This window comes from Sabethes cyaneus, chromosome 2 (assembly GCF_943734655.1).
Source record: "Sabethes cyaneus chromosome 2, idSabCyanKW18_F2, whole genome shotgun sequence".
In the NCBI taxonomy this organism is placed as follows: Eukaryota; Metazoa; Arthropoda; class Insecta; order Diptera; family Culicidae; genus Sabethes; species Sabethes cyaneus.
Window position 1 is genome coordinate 149,074,457 of NC_071354.1, and position 24,440 is coordinate 149,098,896.

At 41.3% G+C, this 24,440-nt stretch overlaps 2 protein-coding genes across 2 annotated transcripts in view; both read left to right on the forward strand.

Moving 5' to 3' along the window:
- Positions 1–3,579: 3,579 nt before the first annotated feature.
- Positions 3,580–4,714, forward strand: LOC128737341 (probable prefoldin subunit 2). The gene is made up of 2 exons (XM_053831959.1): positions 3,580–3,899; positions 4,085–4,714. The coding sequence occupies exons 1-2, from the start codon at positions 3,736–3,738 to the stop codon at positions 4,398–4,400; spliced, it is 480 nt and encodes a 159-aa protein (XP_053687934.1). The 5' UTR covers positions 3,580–3,735; the 3' UTR covers positions 4,401–4,714.
- An 8,553-nt stretch (positions 4,715–13,267) lies between these two features.
- The window catches only part of LOC128738889 (ubiquitin carboxyl-terminal hydrolase 47), a 33,173-nt gene continuing 22,000 nt past the window's right edge, over positions 13,268–24,440 (forward strand). The window contains exon 1 of the mRNA XM_053834352.1: positions 13,268–13,833. The gene's annotated coding sequence lies outside the window, so the exon portion shown is untranslated. The remainder of the gene's footprint in view (positions 13,834–24,440) is intronic.

Consider the following 24,440-nt stretch of genomic DNA (forward strand, 5'->3'; position numbering starts at 1 on the left):
TTTTGACTTTTTTAGATTATAGAGTTAAGCAGAATGCACGGTACCTTTCAACCGATAAAAGAACCATTAGTACACTTCCCATATCGTATATCAACAGTGAACTTTGATGTCATGGAAAGCGATATTGTGATACTCGCGCAGATAAGCACTAAAACCCATCTAAGCTTTTGAACGACATATTTATTTTGAAACGTGATCTAAATGATTCATCATTCGGTCAATCAGATTTATTATATTTCTGATAAATTAAATATGTTTAATACATTGTACACTCTAAACATTGCTTCCGAGAAATCAATTACAAACCTCATTCATATTATTCCTATGAGTGGAGAAAACTCAAGTGGTTCTCTGAAGTAGTGGCATGTGACGTTGTCAGATTCAGTTTTTTTGTTTCATAATTTAAAGAATTTCCATCTAGAGATTCCCGCTTTTGCTAAGGTGAGTCAAGCTAAGCAAACCAGAAGAGGCAGCTTCAAAGCACTTACGAAATTCGGAGGTAATAATACGAATTAACTTTCTCCTGCAAGTCGGTGGGAACATTTACTTCAGCTGATGGGCTGCCGACAATTGCTGATCAAGTGGCAATATGCCCAGTATACTTCCGGTGAACGGAAGAACCACTTTACAGTTGAAATACCATTGAAGCATGAACAGGGCAAACAAGAACACATCTGCAATTAGTTAAGGTAAGTATTAATTGTTAACAAAACTAGTTCAACAGATATACTCACGTATCGTTACTCGTTCCCAACTTTCAACCATATACAGCTCGGTTATCATCAGATACCGAAACCACCAGTAGTTGATAAAGCTCAAAACTTTGTCTAATAATTGAATCATTTCAGTCAGGAATAAATTCACTTGGAACCTTCCACAAATTACAGGTAATGAGAAGGTTATTATTTCGCCAAAGTTGCCTTTAATAGTCCTATATACGAAACCCAATTTAAACCGTTATGTCCAAGTGTATGAAATATGAATACGATTGTTAAAAGTTAGCGCAAACTTATATCTTTACAAATTTATTAATGTGCACATTTCCACCTTCCCGGCAGGAGCTAAGTTACTTCTGCTTATCTTACAAAAAAATTGAGAAATAAAATAAACATTATTCTTAGGCAGTGTTGCCATAAATATAATTCATACGTTTCTTTCTCCTTAGCAGAGATTCCAGGTGATTTTTTGAAAAGTCTTCACGAATCAAGGAAAAATGTCTTCATTTGTCTTCTTTCGGTTTTCCGCTCATTTAAATTGCATGGTGAAGACATGTCTTCAAGCGAAGACATTTCACCAAGGGTAAGTCACTGAGAACATTCTGTTCACCTCTTTCATGGAAATTTTGTTCAGTCTGTGCCTTACTGTGCTGCCGAGGTGGATCATGTGAAACCTGTCAAATTCGCCAGCGCTCAGATTGACCGTTTGATCGTTTTGACATTAACCGACCCCCCTAACAAACATTGGCAGGCCTGCCAATTTCTAACATTTCAAAATTTAAATGTCAAAAATGTGGGCCACAGTGTGCCATAAACTGCCCAGATAACACAAAATCGTAATAGAAAGTTCACATTAAATCGTTTTCATGTCAATTTCACATTGGAATTGTATAATGATTAGAGTATGTCAAATTGAAGTGAACATTAAGTTGTTTTGCAGTCGTGCGTGTTCTCATATACAATTCATGACTGTGAATTATAAAGCAGTATAGACAATTGCAATATTTGATTATATCTTAATCATATATTCAGGAGTATTTAGTTGCGTGTTATAAAAACTACGCAAAATAGAATTACAAATAGTTGTCAAAATTTTCGCACGTATATCGCCTCCACTTTGGTACATATATGTTCTTATATGGCATGAAATATAACTTTTTCGTTCAGATATGATTTCGTATATCTCAGTTGCAATCGAGATTTACAAACCAAATGGTTTACTGGGTGTGAAATGAGTGTACCGCAATTGCAATCAATGAGGTCAGCTGTTCCCTAAATTGAGCCTGCCTCAATATTCTAAGCGACTTACCCTTGCTTTTCACTTTTTTGGTAACCAAAATGTCTTCAAAATGAAGACATGTCTTCACTTCTGGCATCTCTGCTCCCTAGTTGTATCAGGGGTGAGAAACGAACGTCAAATGCATTTGATTGCTGTGTAACCGTTTTTTCTGACGTTTCGGTCCGAGTGACGGCTAACGCTTTATTCAATGGAAATTCTAATTGCCGGCGAACTAGTTGAAGGATGCTCTCTTCACTCCTACATGAGAAAGAGATAGCATGATTACATACCCTTGAATACAACGTCAGAAAAACGGCTACACAGCAATCATATGCATTTGACGTTCGTTTCTCACCCCTGGTTGTATTACCGTGCACATGCGGGTAAAACAACAGACCTCATAGTTCCTAGACAAGTATTGGCGCAGGCATCGCTGGATATTTGCAGGTTATGTTGTTTTGCTATGTTCTGTACTACAAATGTCAAATTTGTTTACATTGAACTTGTGCAGATTAATATTAATCATACACTCAACCCCCGCTAATATGAAAAACAGCTCGTTCAGATTGGGCGAGTTCATTTTTAATCTGAATATTTGGTAACTCTATTCATTTTCACTCACGCGCAAGACGCGCACCCTATGAACTTGTTGTTTTGATTTGACGAAATCAAACGTTTTGAAAACATCTCAAACATGCGCGAATTTTAAATGTTCGGTTTGTATAATACGAAATTGGCTCGGCAGTTTCGACTAAAATGGTCTATTTTGAGTGCTGGAGAGAGATAAGTTGCATGTGAGCTATATTGCCAAAGCTCCTGAGCAAGAGGAAACGCATTAAGATTTTTTGCTTTTTTTTAATTTATCGGTCCACTATAACGTCATTTGTGTGTGACGCTTGATCGGTTTTTAATGTGAACGCATTCATACCACCGGGGTACAGATTAAAAATGTTCAGATTAAAGAAGGTCATACCAACGGGGGTACACGGTATACAACGTTGATAGATTGAACACACTTGAAGATTTTTCTTGCAAAAAATAGGGCAGGAATACTGAGTACAGCCTGAATTCGTTAATTGGGCCACGATTGCACTCCAGCTGATTCGCTAATTGGGCCGACTGACAGTTGTTAGAAATTTCTAAACTCGAAAATTCCATACAATTTTGACATTCAAGTTGTCACATAGCCCAATTAGCGAACACCCAATTAACGAACCGCCCAATTAACGAACCACCAATTAACGAAACTTTGCTGTATTGCATTAAATTTCGTTCAGTACACCGAAAAAACTATACACGTGCGTTCAATGTACAGAACACATAGATATTCTCCTGGTGCTAATCACTCAAGGGGTCGGACACTGAGCACATAGTGCCGCGGCACTGCAGAGATATCAATAAGCGGCACACCTCTAAAGCCTTATAAAAATAGCATTTATAGGGCTTTACACACCTCCGGTTCAATTTTACATGTGAAATGGGAGCACTGCTGATGGTTTTTATGGTGTCAAAATTTTTGACATGTCTTTATTCCTCTGAACTTCGAATTCGCAGTTCGATTCGAACACCAGAAAGCACACCGAAAACACAGCAAAGAAACACTACGGGTTTTTACGATTTGCAGCCAAAAGTAAAAGAAAGAGCGGAGGACTTTAAGATTCCGGTAGTCAATCAAGTGCTACTCACCTTTTCCGGCCTATTCCAACTGTGATTATCATCCCGTACCAACGATTCAGTGTTATGGCCACAGCACAAAATGCCACCTCCGCCAGCAGCGGTGGTGCAAAGGCTAAGGATAAGAAAAGCCAGGAAGAAATTTATGCAGAATTCCAACAGCTGCGAAATCAACAGAGAAATTTGATTAATAATCTCAACACACTGGAGTTGGACCTTAAGGAACACAAGTAGGTGCCCAAAATATATACGGAAAATTGCTTCCTTTTTAATTGCACTGTGCAATAAAGTTTAGAACAAGCTATTTGTAAATTCTGGCATAACCTCAATGCGTTTTCATTGCCAAGTTATTTTCGGCAAAACTTTCCATATTGGGAAGCTTAATGAAATGTTGAACGTTCGTTTCTCTTTTCAGAACTGTGATCGATACACTGAAAACGGTGGAGTCCGGCCGAAAGTGTTTCCGTTTGATTGGAGGAGTCCTTTGCGAGCAGACAGTAGAAGTTGTGTTGCCGCAATTAGTTGTGAACAAAGAACAACTCGAGAAATTAATCGAAAATGGTAAAGAACAAATTACCAAGAAAGGCACGGAGATCAATCAATATAAAGATGAACACAATATCAAAATTCGCGGCCAGGACACGACGCCGGCTTCTACAAGCGAAAAAGAAAACGTCGAAGACAAACCCGCGGCATCTGGGAATCGAAACGTTCTTGTAGGAAACCTGTAATTTACGCAAAATCCCAGTCTAGTGCACCCTAAAACCAAAACTCTCGTGCTCGGGGCTTATTTCTAGAGTGAGGTGTTTGATGTAAAGTAGTGTGATCAGAATGTATCGACAAAAACGCAATTGCAGAAAACCCTCACGACTTTTATGTATCTTTCTTATCGAACTGTCTAACCGCGTAGAACTCAATTTTCCTTTACAGGCTTAAGACCAACAGATAATCTTTATCAGTAAGCATACTACCGAGAATTTAGTTAGAAACTCCTGCTTTTGTCGTTTGTTTCAGTTGTTGCTTGAAGAATTTGATCTAAGATTATCTACAGTAGCGATAGTGTGTTGAACTTAATATTTAGTGAATATCACATAATCATAATCCTGCTGATCAAAATTGCATCCATTAAGTTTCATAGGACTAAGGTAATTTTTAAACATTGAATTTTTGGAACATGATGTATATACAGGGTGGCAGTCGCCATTCTCTGCAACAGTATTATGACGAGCACCACCACCGCCCCCCCCCCCTTCCTTTTCCGCTCTTCCCCTCCTTCACCAAAAAAAAAATTCCATTTCTTTCCCCTACCGTCCCTTCATCAATTGTAGAACCATCGTTTCAAAAAAAATGTAAAGAATTGTCAGCAACTAACTGATGCAAAGCAGTAAATAAAACGTTCAAAACTATTCTCGGATAAGAGAGTCGCTGATTTTCCTCGGTTTGAGCATTCTGCGTCACGTCACATCACATGCACAAAGGTAAGACAAGAGTTCCGATCAAATTTTTGCAGTTCGAAATGGATACAGTCTGGCAAAAGGAAAGGATGACCGCTCACTTTTCGATGACGTTTCACCTTCAGGACAATTATTTGGACCAATTTTAATCTTAAATGTTAAAGGCGGTTGATTAAGTGGGGTGGTTTTGTACCTTGTTTACCTTCAGGACATCATATTGAACTAGGTTTAATGCTGAAACGATAACATCGGTTGAAGAAGAGAGGTGGCTTTGTACTTTGAAGTACTTCCCAAGCACAGATATCAAATTAGTATAGGTTTAAGCGCCGTAAAGAATCTTCGACTTACTGGGACGAGGAGTTTCTGTCACTTTTTTGCAAAAAACGTGCAAACCATGATGACGTCTTTTCTTCGACCAATCAGGATACGAGGATTGTTAGTTGGACAATGCTCCATTATTTTCAGTTTTCCAAGTGTACACTTACGAAATAATTGCGTTCTTCATTTGAGCCAATTCTTAGAAGATGTTCCGATCGATTGGTGCAAAAACATTGAAAATCGAGCGGGAAACCGCAAAGCTATTGGCGTTCAAAACCTGACCACTTTTCGAGAAAGATTTTTTGGAATGACACCCTACCCAGCCAAACCTTGCCGTAAGACGTAGTCCTATGTCAAAAGCAAACACGAAAATCAAAAACGATCATTAGAAAGAATCGGCTTCGAAATATTCACTATCCCGCAAGCGATAACCATTATTTCATCCAAAACATGAAGCAAACGGCAATCAATTTTATCATTGAAAATTCCAAAGAGCTTAATCCTTTGTATAGCACGCTCGACATGCACTTTTCGATTGCATCCGTTTGACTCAACTGAGGGGTATGTAAAAATGGATGTCGAACCAGTTTTACTCCTAAGATTTTGCATTCTTCGTCGATACTAAAACCTTTGTCCGTCATAACGGCTTCACCAACTTTCAATTTCTCTAGCAAACGTTCGCGGTGAACAATTTGCTTATCAGACGATTTTCCTGTGGTGAATAGTGAAGAATTAAATATAGTAGGCCTTGTATTATGCAGCGGAAATAAAATCATATTTATATAAGCAACGAATCAGTACAGTCGAATATTAAGTATTCTCCAGCGAAGTAGAAAATCCTAGATTCCTTCAACTACCACATCCACCATATCCTCTGCTAACATTAGGATTTGATTTCTGCCGGCGTTACAGCTACCAGATATTTAGCTGTTTCTTTGCCTTTATAGTGGGAGTACGAATTGATACGGCAATGGAGACATTTTGGTTTTCTAATCGCCATTTCTGTACAATCTAGTACAGCCACGACATCTTCGTATGCAGGCTTAAAATAATGTGACATATTTCTTTTAATTTGATCCTGTGTAGGCCACGTAGTTAAATTAGGGCATATATAGCTTTAATGAAATGAATTATACGATAAAATACTGATGACGCCGTACTCAAGCACGAGAAAGAGAGGTTTGCTTTCATTTTAATAAAAAATACAATGAATCCGAACCGAAAAAACGATTGGTTAGACGGCGAATGCAAGCAATTAGTGCAGGAGAGGAATGCACGCACGTACGAGGGTGAATGTGCAGCGATATAAACAAGCACGGAACAGGTAAAACTCAGTTTTCAGGAGGAAAAAGCGCCAACAGGAAGAACGAGATCACGAGGCGATGGAAGAACTGTACCGTGCTAACGATAAACGGAAGTTATACGAGAAGTTAAACCGTTCGCGCAAAGGCTATGCGCCGTAGGCCGATATGTGTCGGGACTCAGACGGTAATCTTCTCACGAACGAACGTGAGATGATCGAGAGGTGGAAGCAGTATTATGGCGGCCACCTTAACAGCGATGTAGCTGAACATGAAGGTGACGATATGGCGGCGAGCTGCTGAAATACAGTGGTGACGCACTGGCTAGAGTGCTGTACTGGGTCATTGTCAAGATTTGGGAGGAGGAGCTATTACCGGAGGAGTGGACAGAAGGCATCGTATGTCCGATCTACAAAAAGGGCGACTAGTTGGATTGTTGTAATTACCGCGTAATCACACTGTTGAACGCCGCCTACAAGGTACTCTCCCAACTTTTATGTCGTCGATTATCTCCATTTGCAAAGGAGTTCGTGGGGCAATATCAAGCGGGATGCATGGGTGCCCGTGCCACCACGGATCAGATTTTCGCGCTTCAGTAATTGTTGCAGAAATGTCGCGAATACAACGTGCCCACGTATCATTTATTCATCGGCTTCAAATCGGCGTATGACACGATCAATTGAGATCAGCTATGGCAGATTATGCACTACTTCGGATTTCCGGACAAACTAACGCAATTGGTCACGCGGTGAGTCACGCTTTCATGTTTGCTGTTCAACATCGCTTTGGAGGGTTTGATAAGAAGAGCGAGGATAGACACGAGTGTTGACATCATTACACGTACCTTTGAGAGGATGGCGGAAACGTACATCGGACTGAAAGCTGAAGCCAAATGGATTGGACTTGTCATTAATGTATCGAAAACAAAATACATGAAAGGAAGAGGTTCTAGAGAAGTGAATGCTGACCTCCCTCCCCGGATTCATTTAGACGGTGATGCAATCGAGATGGTGGAAGAGTTCGTGTATCTGGGCTCACTGGTTACCGCAGACAACGACACCAGCAGAGAAATACAAAGACGCATTATGGCAGGAAATCGTGCCTACTTTAGACTCCGTAGAACGCTGCGATCGAACAAAATTCGCCACCGCACGAAGTTAACAATATACAAGACGCTGATTAGACCGGTAGTCCTTTACGACAGAGACATGCATTGTGCTCGTGGAGGACTAACGCGCCCTTAGTGTTTACGAACGGAAGGTTTTGTGCACCATCTACGGCGAAGTGCAGATGGAAGACGGAACGTGGAGGAGGCGAACGAACCATGAATTGCATCAGCTGCTTAGAGAACCACCCATCGCTCACACCGCAAAAATCGGTCGCCTGCGATAGGCTGGGCACGTCGTGAGAATGTCGGACGACAGCACGGTTAAAAAAGCCCTCAATAACGATCCGACTGGAACGAGACGGCAGGGCGCGCAGCGAGCAAGATGGATCGATCAAATGGAAGGCGACCTGCGGACCCTACACAGACTACGTGGCTGGCGAATTGTGGCCATGGACCGAGTGGAATGGAGACGACTTCTTCGTACAGCAGAGAAAATCACTATTTTTTTTTAAATGCTTCGCTTTTAAATGCTTTTAAATACGCCATACTTTTGCGGCGACCCGCCAACAATTTGTCCATCTTGATTGTATCGACATGCACTGCTGCCTCAGTTGACTCTGCACGATGGATATTTGTGTTCTCTACTGCTACGTTTGTCTGCTGCCACCGACGTAGCTTTTGGGATAATACGCCGTTTATTCGCTCTAGCAGTTCTTTCAACAGCCAACTTAGCTTTAGCCGGGCTCGTAGTAGGAATTGGTAGATTTATATTCGGAATGGCAGACTTTTTCAAGATCATTTTGCTTGTTTCACGATTAGCGCCTAAAGTATACTTATATGATATGAGCTATATTGCCAAAGATCCTGAGCAAGAGGAGAGGAAACGCATTAAGATTTTTTGCTTTTTTTTTTAATTTACCGGTCCACTTTAACGTCAATTGTGTGTGACGCTTGATCGGTTTTTAATGTGAACGCATTCATACCACCGGGGTACAGATTAAAAATGTTCAGATTTAAGAAGGTCATACCAACGGGGGTACACGGTATGTCCAAGGTATTTGATCTGCGGCTGAAGAAGTTTGCACTTTTCTTCCCTCAAAGTAAACCATATGACTGGAGACGTTGAAACAGAGCGTGAACAGATCCGCGATGGTTCTTTTCAGTTCTGCTATACACCAAAATGTCGTCCAAGAACGAGACCACTCCTGTAAGTCCAGCAAACATACTGTTTATTAATTGCTGGAATGCTCCGGGGGCAGATTTTACGCCAGGCGCAAGTCGATTGAACCGGAAGAGTCCTCGATGCGTGTTAATCGTTAGTAGCTGCTTCGAGTCGTCATCAACCCTCGCTTCAACCTGAAGATAAGCATCGCTCAGGTCGATGATGCTAAAATACCGGCATCCGTTAAGCTTGCTGAATATATCATCTGATACTGGTAACGGATAGTGATTGGGTTCCAGAACAGCATTAAGTCTAGTTGAGTCCTCCGCACAAATGCGCACTTTTCCTCCTGGCTTTTTAACTGCTACGATTGGTGCAGCCCTTTGCGAAAAATCCACTGTCGTAATGATACCCAATTCTTGCAAACGATCCAATTCAGCATCAATCTTCTCTATGGAAGTGAATGGAACTGGACGCTTTGGTTTGAAGGCAGGTCAGGCATCTGGCTTGAGATATACGTGAACCTTCATCTTCTTACAGTGTCCAAGGCTAGGCTTAAACACATCTGGAAACTTGGTTTTGTACTGTGGCTAGCACCCGCATAAACTTGGTTACAAATTGTAGATAGTGCGGTGTCCAAGGGTACGTCGCTGAGAACATTCCGTTCACCTCATTCAATGTACCGCAATTGTAATCAATGAGGTAAGCTGTTCCTTAAATTGAGCCTGCAACAATGTTCTAAGCGACTTACCCTTGGCGGTGTCCCATAGTCCGAACAATTCGATCCAATCCAGTCCGAACAAATTTATGCAACTGATCGTCACATATAAAACTACAGTTTTGATGATATCTCCAAGAGTAAATGTGCATCGGAGTTCACCAAGTAGACGAAACGGCTTACCTGACGCTGTCCTAGCAGTTTGAGTAGTAGGAGTCAGTAAAGGTGAACCCATTTTCTTCCACTGCTTCTGTGAGATGATTGAAATATCGGAAGCAGTGTCCAACTGTAGCGTGATTGAAGATCCAACGATGTCGATTGCCAGAAACTTTCGTGTCGAAGGATAGCTAACTTGGTTTATAGACTAAATACCATTTACTTTATTTTTCCCCTTTGACGCCGCTTTCGTCGTATAACAGCCACAATAACCCTCTTTGTGTCCAGTTTGCTTACAGTTCCGACAAACATGCTTCGTGTATGTGCAGTCTCGGACGTAACGCATTCCGCCACACTGCCAACAGGGTGTTTTAGGACCTTCAGTCTTTAACTTCTTGATTTCCTTTGAACGCGATTTAGTCGATGGTGGTTTGTTTTGCTTGACTGAACAAATTGAACTTATCGGTTTCTTCTGTTTCACGATAGCTACATCATGTTTCAGGTTTTGAAGACGTTGGCATTCTGCGATGAGTGATTCAAGATTACACTCCCCTTCTGCATTGTTTTCCAGCTGGGATAGAAGTCTTGTTCGAATGTCGACATCCTTCGGAGAGCGTAACCCGCAAATAAAAATCAGGCTTTTGAACTGATCGGCCGTAATCTGGTTCAGCTCAAAATCTTCACAGTATTTGTTGGTTATACCTGCGTACGTCACAAAATCGTAGCGTCGTTTTTGCTCAGTTGAAAACACAGGTACCGTTTGCTAAACAGTGAGACGCGAACGCTGCCCAGTAAACCATTTGGTTTGTATATCTCGATTGCAACTGAGATATACGAAATCATATCTGAACGAAAAAGTTATATTTCACGCCATATAAGAACATATATGTACCAAAGTGGAGGCGATATACGTGCGAAAATTTTGACAACTATTTGTAATTCTATTTTGCGTAGTTTTTATAACACGCAACTAAATACTCCTGAATATATGATTAAGATATAATCAAATATTGCAATTGTCTATACTGCTTTATAATTCACAATCATGAATTGTATATGAGGACACGCACGACTGCAAAACAACTTAATGTTCACTTCGATTTGACATACTCTAATCATTATACAATTCCAATGTGAAATTGACATGAAAACGATTTAATGTGAACTTTCTATTACGATTTTGTGTTATCTGGGGAACAGCTCTTTCAATTTCTTCACTGTTTCTTCGAATGAAAATTCACGGGGGTGCTTTGGAAGCACGAAGTTGACATACTTGTGTAGCTATGTAGCTTAAACGCTACGGAGATGTAAGAAAAAGCACAAGATGAGTATGTAGAAATTTATTCCTAAAATCACTATCTACAATCCTAGCCCTACAACGTTTTCTAGCCCCACCGGGGATAAACGTTCTGCACTTTTCACTTGAGGTAAAATCTTCCAAAAAGCAACAACTCCCTGAATCTGAATCTCCCACCGGGGGATCCACTCTCCACTTGAGGTTTTAAATTATCCAAATAGCAACAACCCCTGCTCGCGGCGTTGCCGCCCGTATTTATAACATCTTTTAATTGCTCGTAGCAAGAAGTACTAGAGCAGCTGCTGAGAAAAACAAAGAGAGAGTAGAGCGAAACTTAAGTTCTATGAGAGTTTCAGTTGGCGCGCGAAACCCCTCACACATGTACTAAGCTAACTCCCATCGCACGTTCGACGTACAATGTTTGTTATTTTCCATGTGCAAACATTTGCGCTTGCCCCCTGAGACTGGCATAGAAATAAACCTTACAGCCGTACAGAAAGGTAAAACTTTCGCTGTCGCGCAGCTTCGGTCAATGGTAACCGTCGCGGCCACCGGTGGTCAATGTTACCCGTACTGGGCACTGACGCTGCACTTGTCATGCACAGTCACACTAAGGCTTCTCAGTAGCAACCGGACTTTTGCTGCATCGTCCAAATTCGCCCCGTTCTTGAGGAAGAGATTTTTGTATTTCCGGTACCACCGGTCAAAAACGAGACCATTTTCTGGATCATAGACGAATTCCCGGATGTTGGATGCCTGAGATTCGATGATGAATTCCGGGCTGCTCGATGACCGTGCTGAAGCTTTTTCTTGAATGCCGAAACGTTTCATAATCTGCATCATCCGAGCGTTTTGCTCCGCCATCTCCTTATTCTGTCGCAAAATTTGTTGATACAGGTCTTGAAAATCGCCATTTCCTCCAGATCTTGCCATTTTGAATGAGTGGCTCTTCCTTCAAAGCGATGAATTCGAGTTTAAATCCTCGTCGCCAATATGTTATACTTCAATCACAGACTAACAGACGTAACACTGAAACCTCATTCCATCGCCAATAAAAACGGTCATTTCAAATGTTCACTTAAGCCAAGACTCAAACAACAGTCGCTGCGCGAGAACGTCACTCGCTTGCACTGGCGCTGTTGTCAGATAATATACAAGTAAATTTATAGCATTGCTAAATTTATAGCAAGCTGCTTTGCGTAGCGCGAAGACTGCACCAGGTGATACTAGTGTTTTTTCAAAGTTTTAGGGGTGTCATTGAAACGATGTTTTGTTAGAAAATTTGTTCGAAGTGTTACGTCTGTTAGTCTGTGCTTCAATCTTGTACTAACTTGTTGTTTGTAACTTGAACAAATGCTATAACATGAATGATCAAAAATCTATTCTTCATTTGGGTACCCGGTCTACTGCAATCTTGTATAACGAAGTTTTGCAAATTAAACAACACCTTGGTAACAACTTGGGTGGTTACAAGGTAACATTTCGAAGTCTGTTCTCTAGAGCTTGCTAAGCCCATTGCAAAAAGCAACAAAAACTTATCGTTTTTCACTCAAATGTATGTTTTTTACCGGGGTATAACTGGGGGAAAACAAAAATAAACGTGTAAAATCAATGTAAAAACTAACAACAGCAACAACAAATCGCGCATTGATGTGTGCGTACGGTAAACGTCAGCAACACAGCTGCCATAAATACAGATATTTGTGCATGCATAAATTTGGGACCCTACCGTTTTCTCCGGAGTATTTAATTTTCTCAATCTAATTTTTTAAATAACATAAATAGTTTATGGACTACTTTAAAATTCAGAAACATTAGTAGAGCCAGAAATCACAGCAACTGAAATAATTTATGGGTCCCAAATTTATGTATGCACAAATATCTGTATTTGTGGCAGCTCTGGTCAGCAAGCTCACTGTGGTAAAAGTTGGCAAAAGTAATTTCTGATTACTACGCACTTGTACGCCTAGTTGACAACCCCTTGGTCAGACCTGTCAAACGTATGTGTCATGCAGTTACGCAAATACGCACATCTCTTTTGCAGTGCAAACGTTCTTGCTTCGATTTTGATCGCGGCTACTCCGGCTAACTAAACTGCTCTGGTGCTGCTTGCTGCGGCTTTTGTGTAACAAAACCTCTCTCTTTAGCTTCATCGCTCGCGTACCATTTTCGTGCTACGGTGCTACCCTACTTCGATTGAGACGTCGTCGCGGTGCGTTTTTCCTCGCTTCCTAAATGCAAATTTATTGTGCGGAGTGCGGCGGAGAAAATTAGTTGTTTTTGCTTTTACGGTGTGTGACCGAAGAAATTCTTGGTGTAAGGTGATTTGAAATAGCTATACGCCGTGATGTCCAAAATGTGCAGTTTAACAGATTGAATTTATCAGGAGAAATCAAAAGAATCTGTAGGCTGGGATTTTTTTTCATTTTTGCTCTGATTGGATAAAGTTTACGGAACAAACGGAAAGAAGAAATAGAAGAACAGTAAAAGGCTTCATTTAGCTGGCACGTATTTCGTAAAATTATATGGAAACAGAATAATAGTTCGAGTAGCTGAGCTGATTGGAGAAACAACTGCGTCAGTCTAAGCCGGAAACAGAAAAAAAACTTCCTGTCTTGGATATATTCTGCAAAATCTACCGAAACCTGCGGTAAGCCAGATACACCCATGTTTTTTTTTGTAGGTATTAAATGGATGAAAGTTCTCGATCTTACTGCGGAAAACCGTCCCCGGCTCTATCAATGCACCCTGATTATGATTGATAAAATCATTTTCGCACACTGCTTTGCTATCAATTTGATGGGTCTGATGACCCAACTGCGCTTCGAGTGTGACGTTTTCTCTTCAGCGCTGACGGGTGGTTGGCGAACAATTAAATGGTGGTGATTATGTACCAGGAAAATGTTCGGGAGCCATTGCGTTACTTAAAATTAGATTTTTCTGTGAAAATACGTGTTTTTGCGTAGACCTCGTCTCGTCCTTGCCCTAGTGCGTGTTACAACGTGTAGGTATTCCTTGCCGACCTCAGGGCATTAGCATTTTAAGAATGAAGAAAAGAAAAACATGCCAGAGAAGACATTCCCGGCCTACGTAGTTTTACGTATGTGTGCTCTGCCATGGTGCGGTGAAGAAAAAGTACATACCTAATACGTTTTCATGGACGAAACCTTGCATAACGATAAGACTATCGGCTGCGAGAGCTTTCGGTTCTTGATGTAACCGAAAATTTGAGCTGTTTTCTGTGCTGCTGAACCAAGTGAAGCCAAGCGCTGATAAGAAAGGACTGAAAAATGATAAAAATTAAAATTAACGTAAATCACATCGAGCGATTAGTTCGTTATGCTACTCAAATCACTACATGCATTGATTTGTAGATTTATTTGCAATCTACTGCAGTTTCAGTTTATGTGATTATGCTATAAATGTAACAATACATATTTGCAAGGCTAAGTGTTAATCGTCGCGAGCAATGCTAGCTACCGGTTTCACATTATACATGTTTATACCGGAGACGTTAATGCCGTTACTACTTTATTCAGTAGTGTAAAATAAGAAGCGAATCAACTAGGTGTAGCTTGAAATTCTCAGCACGGCATTAATTTCGAAAGCATCGAATGAAAATATTATTGGCGTTTATTACTTTTCTTTTGTTTACCTAATATATAATTTCAATAAATAAAATAGGTATTTTGGAATATAATACATGTTGGCTCCAATGTCGTTAAACGAAAACAGATAAGGTCATAAGAATTAACAGTACCGGACCAAACCTGAGAATTTTTACAATAACCATTTGTCTAAGCAATAACATCAAGGTCATATCACGAATGCTTTGTAAAATATTACACTAATTGGTTAACATGATTTTCAAAAGTTAGTATTTCTATGTAATAAGAATTATTACTATTTTCTATTTTTCTATTCGAATCCCAACATTTAACGACTGATTTATTAGGCCAGCATCATACCTCGAGGCCAACTGGGCCGCAAGACGCTGGTTAGCTCGCTTATTCGAAGCTTGTTGAGGCATGCAAATCCTGTTTGGCGCCCTCCCACGTCTTCCTTTTCAAAAGAAATTTTTGTGATTCGCCTTGCGTCAGCTTCCACGAAATGATCAAGTTAATCTTCCAGGATAACTTGGAAGCCTCCTGCCAGTTAATTAACCTGGGTGCTCTCTTAGTCACTGGGAGAGGCTGTTTGAGTCAATAGAATTGCAGCAACTGGCCCTGCAATTGTCCTGCACTCTAACAGCTGGCTGCAAAGTCTGTCGTATAAAAACAGAAAGTCAAATTTCGATAACGGAATGTAGCACCTAGGCTTTGCTTTGCTTGGCTTTGCTTGTTTTTTTACAGCGTCTTGCGGCAATAAACGTCTAAGGACTGCGTTAGCTTTGGCAGTAATTAGGCTCCACTCATTAATCCTCAGCTTCTCGTCGATTGTACCACCTAGATCGCGGATAGAGTTGACACGTTCCAGACGATCCGATCCCATTTAATACGTTTGCAGGATATTACCGTACATTTTTTGTTGTTGACACGCATACCGTTGTCACCACACCAAACTAGCAATAGGCTGAAATCTGCTTGTAATGCGACGTAGTAAACGAGTATGGTAATCACACGAAATTTTTATAAATCGTCGGCAAAAAAGTTTCGACGATGAAAGCAGCTCCAATAAGTCGGTAATATACGTAATATAATGATGAGGGAACCAAACACACCGCCCTGGGGTACACCAGATGATATGCAAAATGTTTTGGAGTGCACGAAATTCATTTTACCGAAGGCTCTGCGGTCGGACATCGTATCAAAAAATGAGGTAAACGAATTTACTATTTCAAGATTGAAATGTTTCCGAGTCTGATCTACAAGAAATCAAGCAAAAAATCGGGTTGCTGAAGACGGACATAGTCGCTGGTAAGGACCGCCTATCAGCAGAGCTTTACGAACATATAACTGAGAAGCGGTGGCAACGGTTCTACTTTGAGTTATTTCCAACATTTGGGAGAACGAGACGCTACCGGAGGAATGGATGGAAGAAGTGCTTTGTCCCATCTAAAAACAGGTAATTATCGCGGCATAACGCTGGTAACCGCCGCATACAATGTATTCTCCCAGATCCTGTTACGCCGGCTGGCACCGATAGGACAGAGTCGTAAAGAATTAACAGGCGGGTTTAACGGGAGCTTGCACAACTAAGGACCGGATATTTATCATCCGACAGATCTTGCAGAAATGTCGGGGGCACGCACAACGTGCCACGCATCATACCTTTATTTATTTCAAAGCAGCATACGCTACAGTCGATCGAGGCCAGCACATAATGCACGAACGCAGTTTTCCGGATAAGCTGATGCGACTCATCAGAGCTAAATTAGATCGCGTGATGTGTTTCGTTCGCATTTCGAGGTCACACTCGAATTCGGTTGAGACAAGGTGACATGGTTGAGACAAGGCTTATGCTGTTCAGCATCGCTTTAGAGGGGGTGTTCCGACTAGCGGGCATCAAAACGATAGGCACGATTTTCCACAAAAGTAGCCAATTTCTAGACTTTGCAGATATTGCTTCCTATGAGCGTCCCTCCAACGGACGGTAGCCGTTGACGACGATGAATTAGAAGTGGTAGATGAGTTCGTGTATTTAGGATTTCCAGGATCGCTACGATCAAGAAGCATACGCCGCCATACGAAGCTGATAATGTACAAAACCATTATTGACGCTGCTCACGAAGGACATACGCGCCTTTGCCGTTTTCGAGTGGATGGTACTGCGGATGATATTTGGCAGAGTACAAACTGAAAGCGGAGAGTGGCAGAGGCGTATAAATCACAAACTATATGCACTGCTTGGAGAGATTTCACCCGTATATCTGGCGAAAATCGGTAGGCTACGGTGGGGAGAACACGTCGTAAGAATATTGGTTGGCAGTGCAACCAAAACAGTTCTCTTCAACAACCTCACCAGCACCAGGAACAGGGGGGTTCAATGTGCGAGGTGGCTCGACCAGGTCGAAAGTGATCTACAACTTCTGAGACAACTGGGAAATTGGCAACGAGTGACCCAAGATCGGATTGAATAGAGACGACTGCTTGAAATAGGACGAGCCACACCGGCTCTAGGCTGCTGACGACGACTCCGATATCAACCCTATGCCATGTTTCCTTGAAGGCAAATACATAAAGCTCGCAACTGGATAGCAATAAACACAGTCCAACTCTTAGTCCGCAAACCCCTGAGGTTCTGATAGTACACAGGAGTGCGCTGGAATGTAGGCACGTATGGCTGCTAACTGGAGTATCCGCAGGGACGGGCGCAGAAATCAAGGAGCCGAAGTGCTAGGATATAAAGCAGCATCAGGTATAAACAAATCGGTTTGACAACTTACCAGACGTTGTAGGCTGGAAGACCCCATTACCACTCCCACACACACAGTGAGATTGTTTGTCATTTTGTTTTATAACGGTAGTTTTTACAATCGTGTGGGCACGGTAGAAGAAACTAATAAAATAAAGATGTTGATAGTATCTCAAAGGAGATAAGGCGTGAAGGAGATCCAAGCTTGAGTATAGAGGTACGTAATAAAATTAATAAGCGCCAAAAGCAATCAAACAGCTGACATGGGAAATGTCTGACAACATACTTTATTCTATTCGAAACTTTCTCACTGATAGAACGTTCCAGGTCACCATTGGCAGCACGATCGAAACAGGAGTTCTTCAAGGTCACCGTTTTCCGAAACTTACCAAAAACCATCGACGCAATAGCCTATACCGATGACATCCTTTTGATTGGTAGCTGCAAAACAATGCCAGCGCTCTTTCGGCGAACACAAGCACAGGCGCCGAGAATCGCGGCTAACACACGTTGACAGACGAACAACGTCACGTGCAGTACTTTCCAAGTCGTAAGGGCCTGTATAATGTCCTGCCAGTAAAATCCAGTTAGATTTAAACTTCTCGCTCGGTGGTAATCTACAATAGACGTAGGAAGAGGCATAATTTGTGTCTATAACCCAACCATATGCGTCGCTATCTTGATGAGTGAGTTTTGCAGACTCCTTTTGTTCAGCGCCTCTATGGTTCAAAGGTACAAGTATCAGCGAACCATATGCCCTGGCGGGTGTTGTGGGTTCGAATCCGGTCATAATCTCAGAGTACAGCTTGGTAAGACTGAAAGTAGCAAAGTAGCACTGAAAGTAGCAAAAGTAATACTAGACTTCAGAGTTCAGACTACTCTACGGTATTGAAATAACTTGCAGCGCGAACTTGTCCGCACTCTTGGCCCTAGCTATAATCTGTCTAGGAGGATCATATCGAACTTGCTCCCCTCCGTTACAACTTTGTCAACCTACGCCGAGCTGGGAACACTACTTTTCAACTTTAAGCTTCATCATTGCAAAAAGAGCCACAGGATACATTGAGAAAACTAAACTAAAAGACCGAAGGATACACCTCCTTACTGATGCAAACAAATCATTACGACAGACAACGGGTCAGAAGCTTCCGCCAGCTTTCACCACATTTACATTTCACTGGAGATAGGGGCTTGTCTCTTCCTCCATTACGCACTGATCGCAGTCTACAGCATGAAATGCACCGGAATCGTAACCCTGAAAGCTTGAAGATGCAGACCGATATACTGACGGCTCAAAGGCATACGAACGTGTCGTTTTCGGTGGCCACGAAAAATTAGTAGACCAATTCTATCGTCTTCCGAACATCACCTCGGTTATCTCAGCTGAGGCAGCAGGAATATACCTAGCAGCAACATCTCCATCTGATCAACCAATCGCAGTTATCAGCGACACGCTCAGTGCCATTCAGGCATTCGAATCGGAAACAGCTCGCCGACCGTGGATTTAAGCAACACAGAAGGACACCAGAATAGACACCGCTTTCATTTGGGTTCCAGGGAATTGCGGCATGCCTGGCAATGAAACTGCTGACATACTCTTGCGAAAACAAACTATACACAAAACAAGTGGCCTACGCACAATCTAACACGCACTGGGGAATTCAAGAAAACCTGCTTGATATGTAACGTGTTACACTAACATATAATTACGTTCTGTCCAGAGCTAGAGAGACTACGACGCACCTATTACATCTCAACAAGCGTAAGGGAGGTACTGAGCGACAATCCTGTAGCAGAAATGACGATACTACTGTTCCTGAAAAATTGCAGTTTATTCGACCAAATTTAAATTGAATGCTTTAGCAGAAACAAAATTGTAGTCTTTTACTTTCTTTATCTAATATTCCACTCTTCAGATCCTGAATCTTCAGATTCTCTTATCAATGTACCGTAAACATTTCTTATCAATGTTTTGTTTGGGTCCAAATTCTGGTTCAATGATCGGGTTTGGATGAACAATACACTGTTGTGTTCCTCAAGTATAAGAAACGACTAATATTTTTATGTAGTCTTGAGAGCATTAAAAAATATTAAAAATAACAAACATCCCAATTCAGGCCCTTACGTTGAAAGTTTAAAACACTTTATGTTAGGTACATGCCAAAACCATAAATACATTTAAAATAAATTGTGATAACTAAATCCTAGAATTAAAATAATTGTTAATAATTATTCCAAGCCCACCAGCATTTGCCTTCATGGGATTATCTCCGAGATCTGGTTTCTGTCCATTGTCACTTTCTCAAAATAGCGCAAACTCTCTAAAAACCTACAAAGAATCTCAGAAAATTAAGAAAATATGCAACTGATCGTAAGGATTCCGGTTCGAACTATCACATGGTAAAGCTAGTCGATCAAACTCGCAAAACACAGTGCCACGGGAACAAAATCGAATACGATTTGAGTGAGCTAAATACAACAGAAGGTTGTCGAATGTTAGCCAGCTAAATTTTTCTTCGTCACCCAGACATATACGGATTGTTTAACCTAGTCCTCGAAATACCAAAAAAAAACTCTCCTTCATTTTTTAAATCAAGGTCAAGTGATATATGACTGAAATAAATCTTCAAAGCAGTTTCAATATAGCGCTGAACTACGTTTCATCAACACTCAAGATCCTTGTCAATTACAGTAGACCCAGCGCGACATAAACCCGATAATGATGTGTTATTTTGATAAAACACATCAAAACAAAGCCTATTGTTTTGAAATTCCAAACTATTACTGTTAATTTTAAAGCACTATTAGTTGCATAAATACGCAAATTGTCAGCCTACAAAGCACAGGTTTATGCCCACATTCATCTTTCGAAATCAATGAATCACCACCGCACATTTTCTTCCCTATTTTCATACAACCCCGACTAATGAGGAAAATACTTGACCTCTGCATGATGAAGTGATCCCATCTAAATTGTATGAATGGGTGGATGTGGAACGGACCGGTCAATCTGCTGCAGCCAGATCGTAATTTTTTGGCAGGTGGATTGTGTGCGTTGTTTTCGTCGCTACGGTTTTATTGCCTTGATGAGCGAGCTACTGCTTTGCTTGCCGGTGGAAGGTGATCCTAGTTGTGTACACACGTCGGTATTGGTAGGTGGTGGGTGTTGTTTTCCACCTACTGTGCTATTTTCCATCCAACAAGACCGCCGCTCCATGCCGTGTTTACGCGCAGGGTGCTAGAGGAAATAACCTGTCTGCCAAAACACTTGCGCCGTGACAGCGAATGTATCGCACATTTCGCAGTTTCGCTGATTCACACACCGTCTGCATCACTAAGCTGGTGGGAACATTAAGTTTTGTCCTCCGTAATTTTGAACTTATTTAGTACAGCAGAACCAACCTGGTTGGAATCTCTTTTGTTAGTTAGTTCCAGAAATGTTGCATTTTTGGGATTTTCAAGATTGACTGTTAATAGTTTAGATGTTCCTAGGTATAATAAAATAATAACAAGTAGAGATAATTTACTTACAAATAAGGTTATTTATTCAACTTCATCTAGTGTTACATAATACACACACACATTACGTGATTTGCATTATTTTATAATCACCACCACTGAAAATGGATAACTTTTGGGTGGTCAATTTGGATGATTTGCATGCTACTTAGTTTTTGGTGTTTTAATCTATACAGATCCTGAGTACCTGCTGCGAGATTAAAGGTGATTAAATCCTAATTGATTTTCTACATTAACACTTCAATCGCTAATTTTTGAACAAAAAAGGATTGTATTGCAAATATAGCATAGCAAATCGTAAAGAAATCATTCATCTATCATCCTGAAATGTTTTGCTACGATAATAGACCTTTAGACAGCCAGCTTGTAAGTGAATGGTAATATATCTTTGACTTACTTTTTTTTAAATAAGGTCACCAATACTTTATGAAGTTCTTATTTTTTCTATGTTTAACATCTAAGGGGGGTACAAAATAATGACTTGAATGAAAAGCGAAAATATTTATTGGAAACGTTTCAGTTTAGTCTTAAAAACAAGATCTATTTTTGTTTTTCGTGTAGGCACAGCAATCACAGTAAAACAGGAAAAGAAACATGTTTGTTACTTGGGTTTCCTCTAGTTCGCTTCCAAATTACTTTAGGTAGTCACAGAATGGAATATAGGTAAAATGGGAAGCTCGTCACTTGTTTTCGAAACAATTTTCGAATTTGTAGTTGGCGAACAATGCTATATTTAGTTTATAACAATCGTGGAAACCTACACTGAGTAATCACCGCATCTTATCACTGAGTAAAGTGCACTCCACTGTATGTCTAGTACTGGCCTTTGAAGCTTTAGCCTTCACGTGCTGGTTATTGTGGTTTGACGTTGCCTCGTATTTACTCTTTTCAACTTAGTCTCCAAAACGAAAGTTTATGTTGAAGGTTCTACTTACATAGATAGGCAAAATGAAATGGAAATCTCATCATTTTTTGTATTTTTATCATTTATTTCAATCAAATTCAAATTGTAGTGTTTTTTGATATTTTGATATTTTATTTTTTACATTCTATTAAAGTTTTACTTATGGAATACTATAAAAAAGAGTTTTACCTACTATAAGAAAAAAGCTCAATTTCGCATTTCGTACCGTAAAAAACTGACAAAAAAATCCCACCTAATTTTGGCTCCAGAAAAGGTGAAATAAAGTAACAGAAAAGCATTTTAATAATTGATCTGTTTTCCTTTAGCCTTCGGGATCCGTTGCAGGCGCTTCAGTATGCTCTCCACAAGATTATTTAGGTGTTGAGGAGGCTCTTCCCAGGTTTGCTTCAGTTTTGTCATCCACAAATACTCAATCGGATTAGATCCGGGATTTGTGGCGGTTATTCCAGCGGTTCAATCCGACAAGACTAGAAGAAAGACTCGATCTTCTTGGCGATATTTTTTCGGGTCGTTGTCCTGCTGGAAACGCGTAGCCACGGCCGGACTGAAATGGGCCTCGGCTCCAGAGCTGCTTTCGTTGGAGACTTACTTCGCTGCTTCAGTTCACGCTCTGCACTATCAATCAAACAGCGCCACATCGTCGTCGACATTGGGCCAGTACATGTAACTGCACGCCAGAGATTTCATACTGTCCATCCCAGGGAGTCGACGAATTATCAGCTTGCGAGACTTCGATCGTACGACGATTCAATCGCCGAACATAACGTATTCGTCAGCAATTTGAAGTTCACCTCGTTTGGCGAAAAATTTCTTGACATTAGGGTCGACAATCTGCTTCACATTTGATAGCCAACCATTGTTGATGAAATTGGCCACTTGCCGCAGAACTGTATCCTTCTTCGTTTCAGTCATGATCATCTGAAGCGTAACTGGTAAGTTTATGATGCTGCCGCCGAGCACCAGATTGCTTTTGCACCAGATTAAACGTGAACGGAAGCAATCCCGTAGTCAGCATTACCAAATTTGTCCATTGGAAGATGTTGAATATCCATATCGTACAACAATCGTGCCAGGGCCCAACACTGCAAGGGGTTTGCCGCGTTAGCTAGAATACCTTTCTTGAACCGAAAACCTTGAGCATTATTTGTTTATCGGTTTGCAGAAGAAAATGGCGTCCATACAGAATCTTGTGGAAGCGGTTAACAGCGAATACAAGGCCCAATGCTTAGTCGTAGTTTATGTCCGCAGGTGTCAGTGAGTGCGAGGGGCGAACACTTGCCTTTATCTCGCCGGTTGGGAAACGATGCATGATGACAATGCCAAGACCATACATTGATGCATCTGCTGCGACAATGATCTCCTTTGACGGGTCTTATTGAGCGAGCACCAGTTGGGACAGTAGAATGGACTTGGTCATTTATCGAATGACTTCTGGCAGCTTTTGGTCCAGTACCAGCAAACCTCCTTCTTGAGTAGATTGTCTAGGGAAGCCATGAATTGCTTCATCTGCTTGACAAATGTACCTACCATAGTAGTTGATAGCACTCAAGTAGGAGCTCCTTGACGTCCTTCGGAGGTTGCATCTTGATGATGAAGTTTTCGAAGGGTCAGGTCGAATACCGTGCTTGTTTGTCCACGATGTATCCTATAAACTTGATCTGGGGAAACACAAAACGGCATTTTGTGGCGGCGTAAATGGCAACTACTCACGCACGCGTTCAAGAATAGCATAAAGGTTTCGATCGTGCTCCTGTCTGGTGCGACCAGTGATGAGGATGTCGTCCAAGTACGGTTCGACTCCAGGAATGCAGGCCACCATGCTATCGATGATACGTTGAAATGCAACTGCTGCTCACTTGACTTCAAGGGAAAGTCGGTTGTATTGGAAGAGCTCACGATGTGTATTCACGGTGAGGATTTTGCGGGATCACCGTAGTCCTGCAAGTCTGTGTCTAACAAGTCGAAATGCGTGGAATAACGTGCTCCAACCAGTTCCACAAAGATTTGGTTTGGCAGAGGATGCCGGCCACATTCCAGTGCGTTGTTCAACTCCGTCGAATAATTTCCACACGCCGACTGATACGTTGTTCGATTTGCATAGGACTATTGGAGCTACGCAGTCCGAGAATTAAACCGGAGAAACGATATCGTTTTTTGGAGCCTTTCGTGTTCAACGACTACTTTGGGCAGTGCAGAGTATGCAAGGCGTGGTCACTTGGGACAGTAGATTGGACGTGCGTCGAGCTTCAAGTACAGCTTCACTTGCGCTTTCGTGCACTTACCTAGCGTCGTTTGGAAAACTTTCTGGAACTGCTGCTTGAAATGGTTAATGAACTGATCATGGGTTTATTTGTTGTCCTCCGGAAGCTGTAACTGCAGACTATTATCGGTTGAGTTGGTGACTGTCCAATGTTGATCCACATTTCGTTCGAAATGATGGTGATGTCGGACGCCCTTGT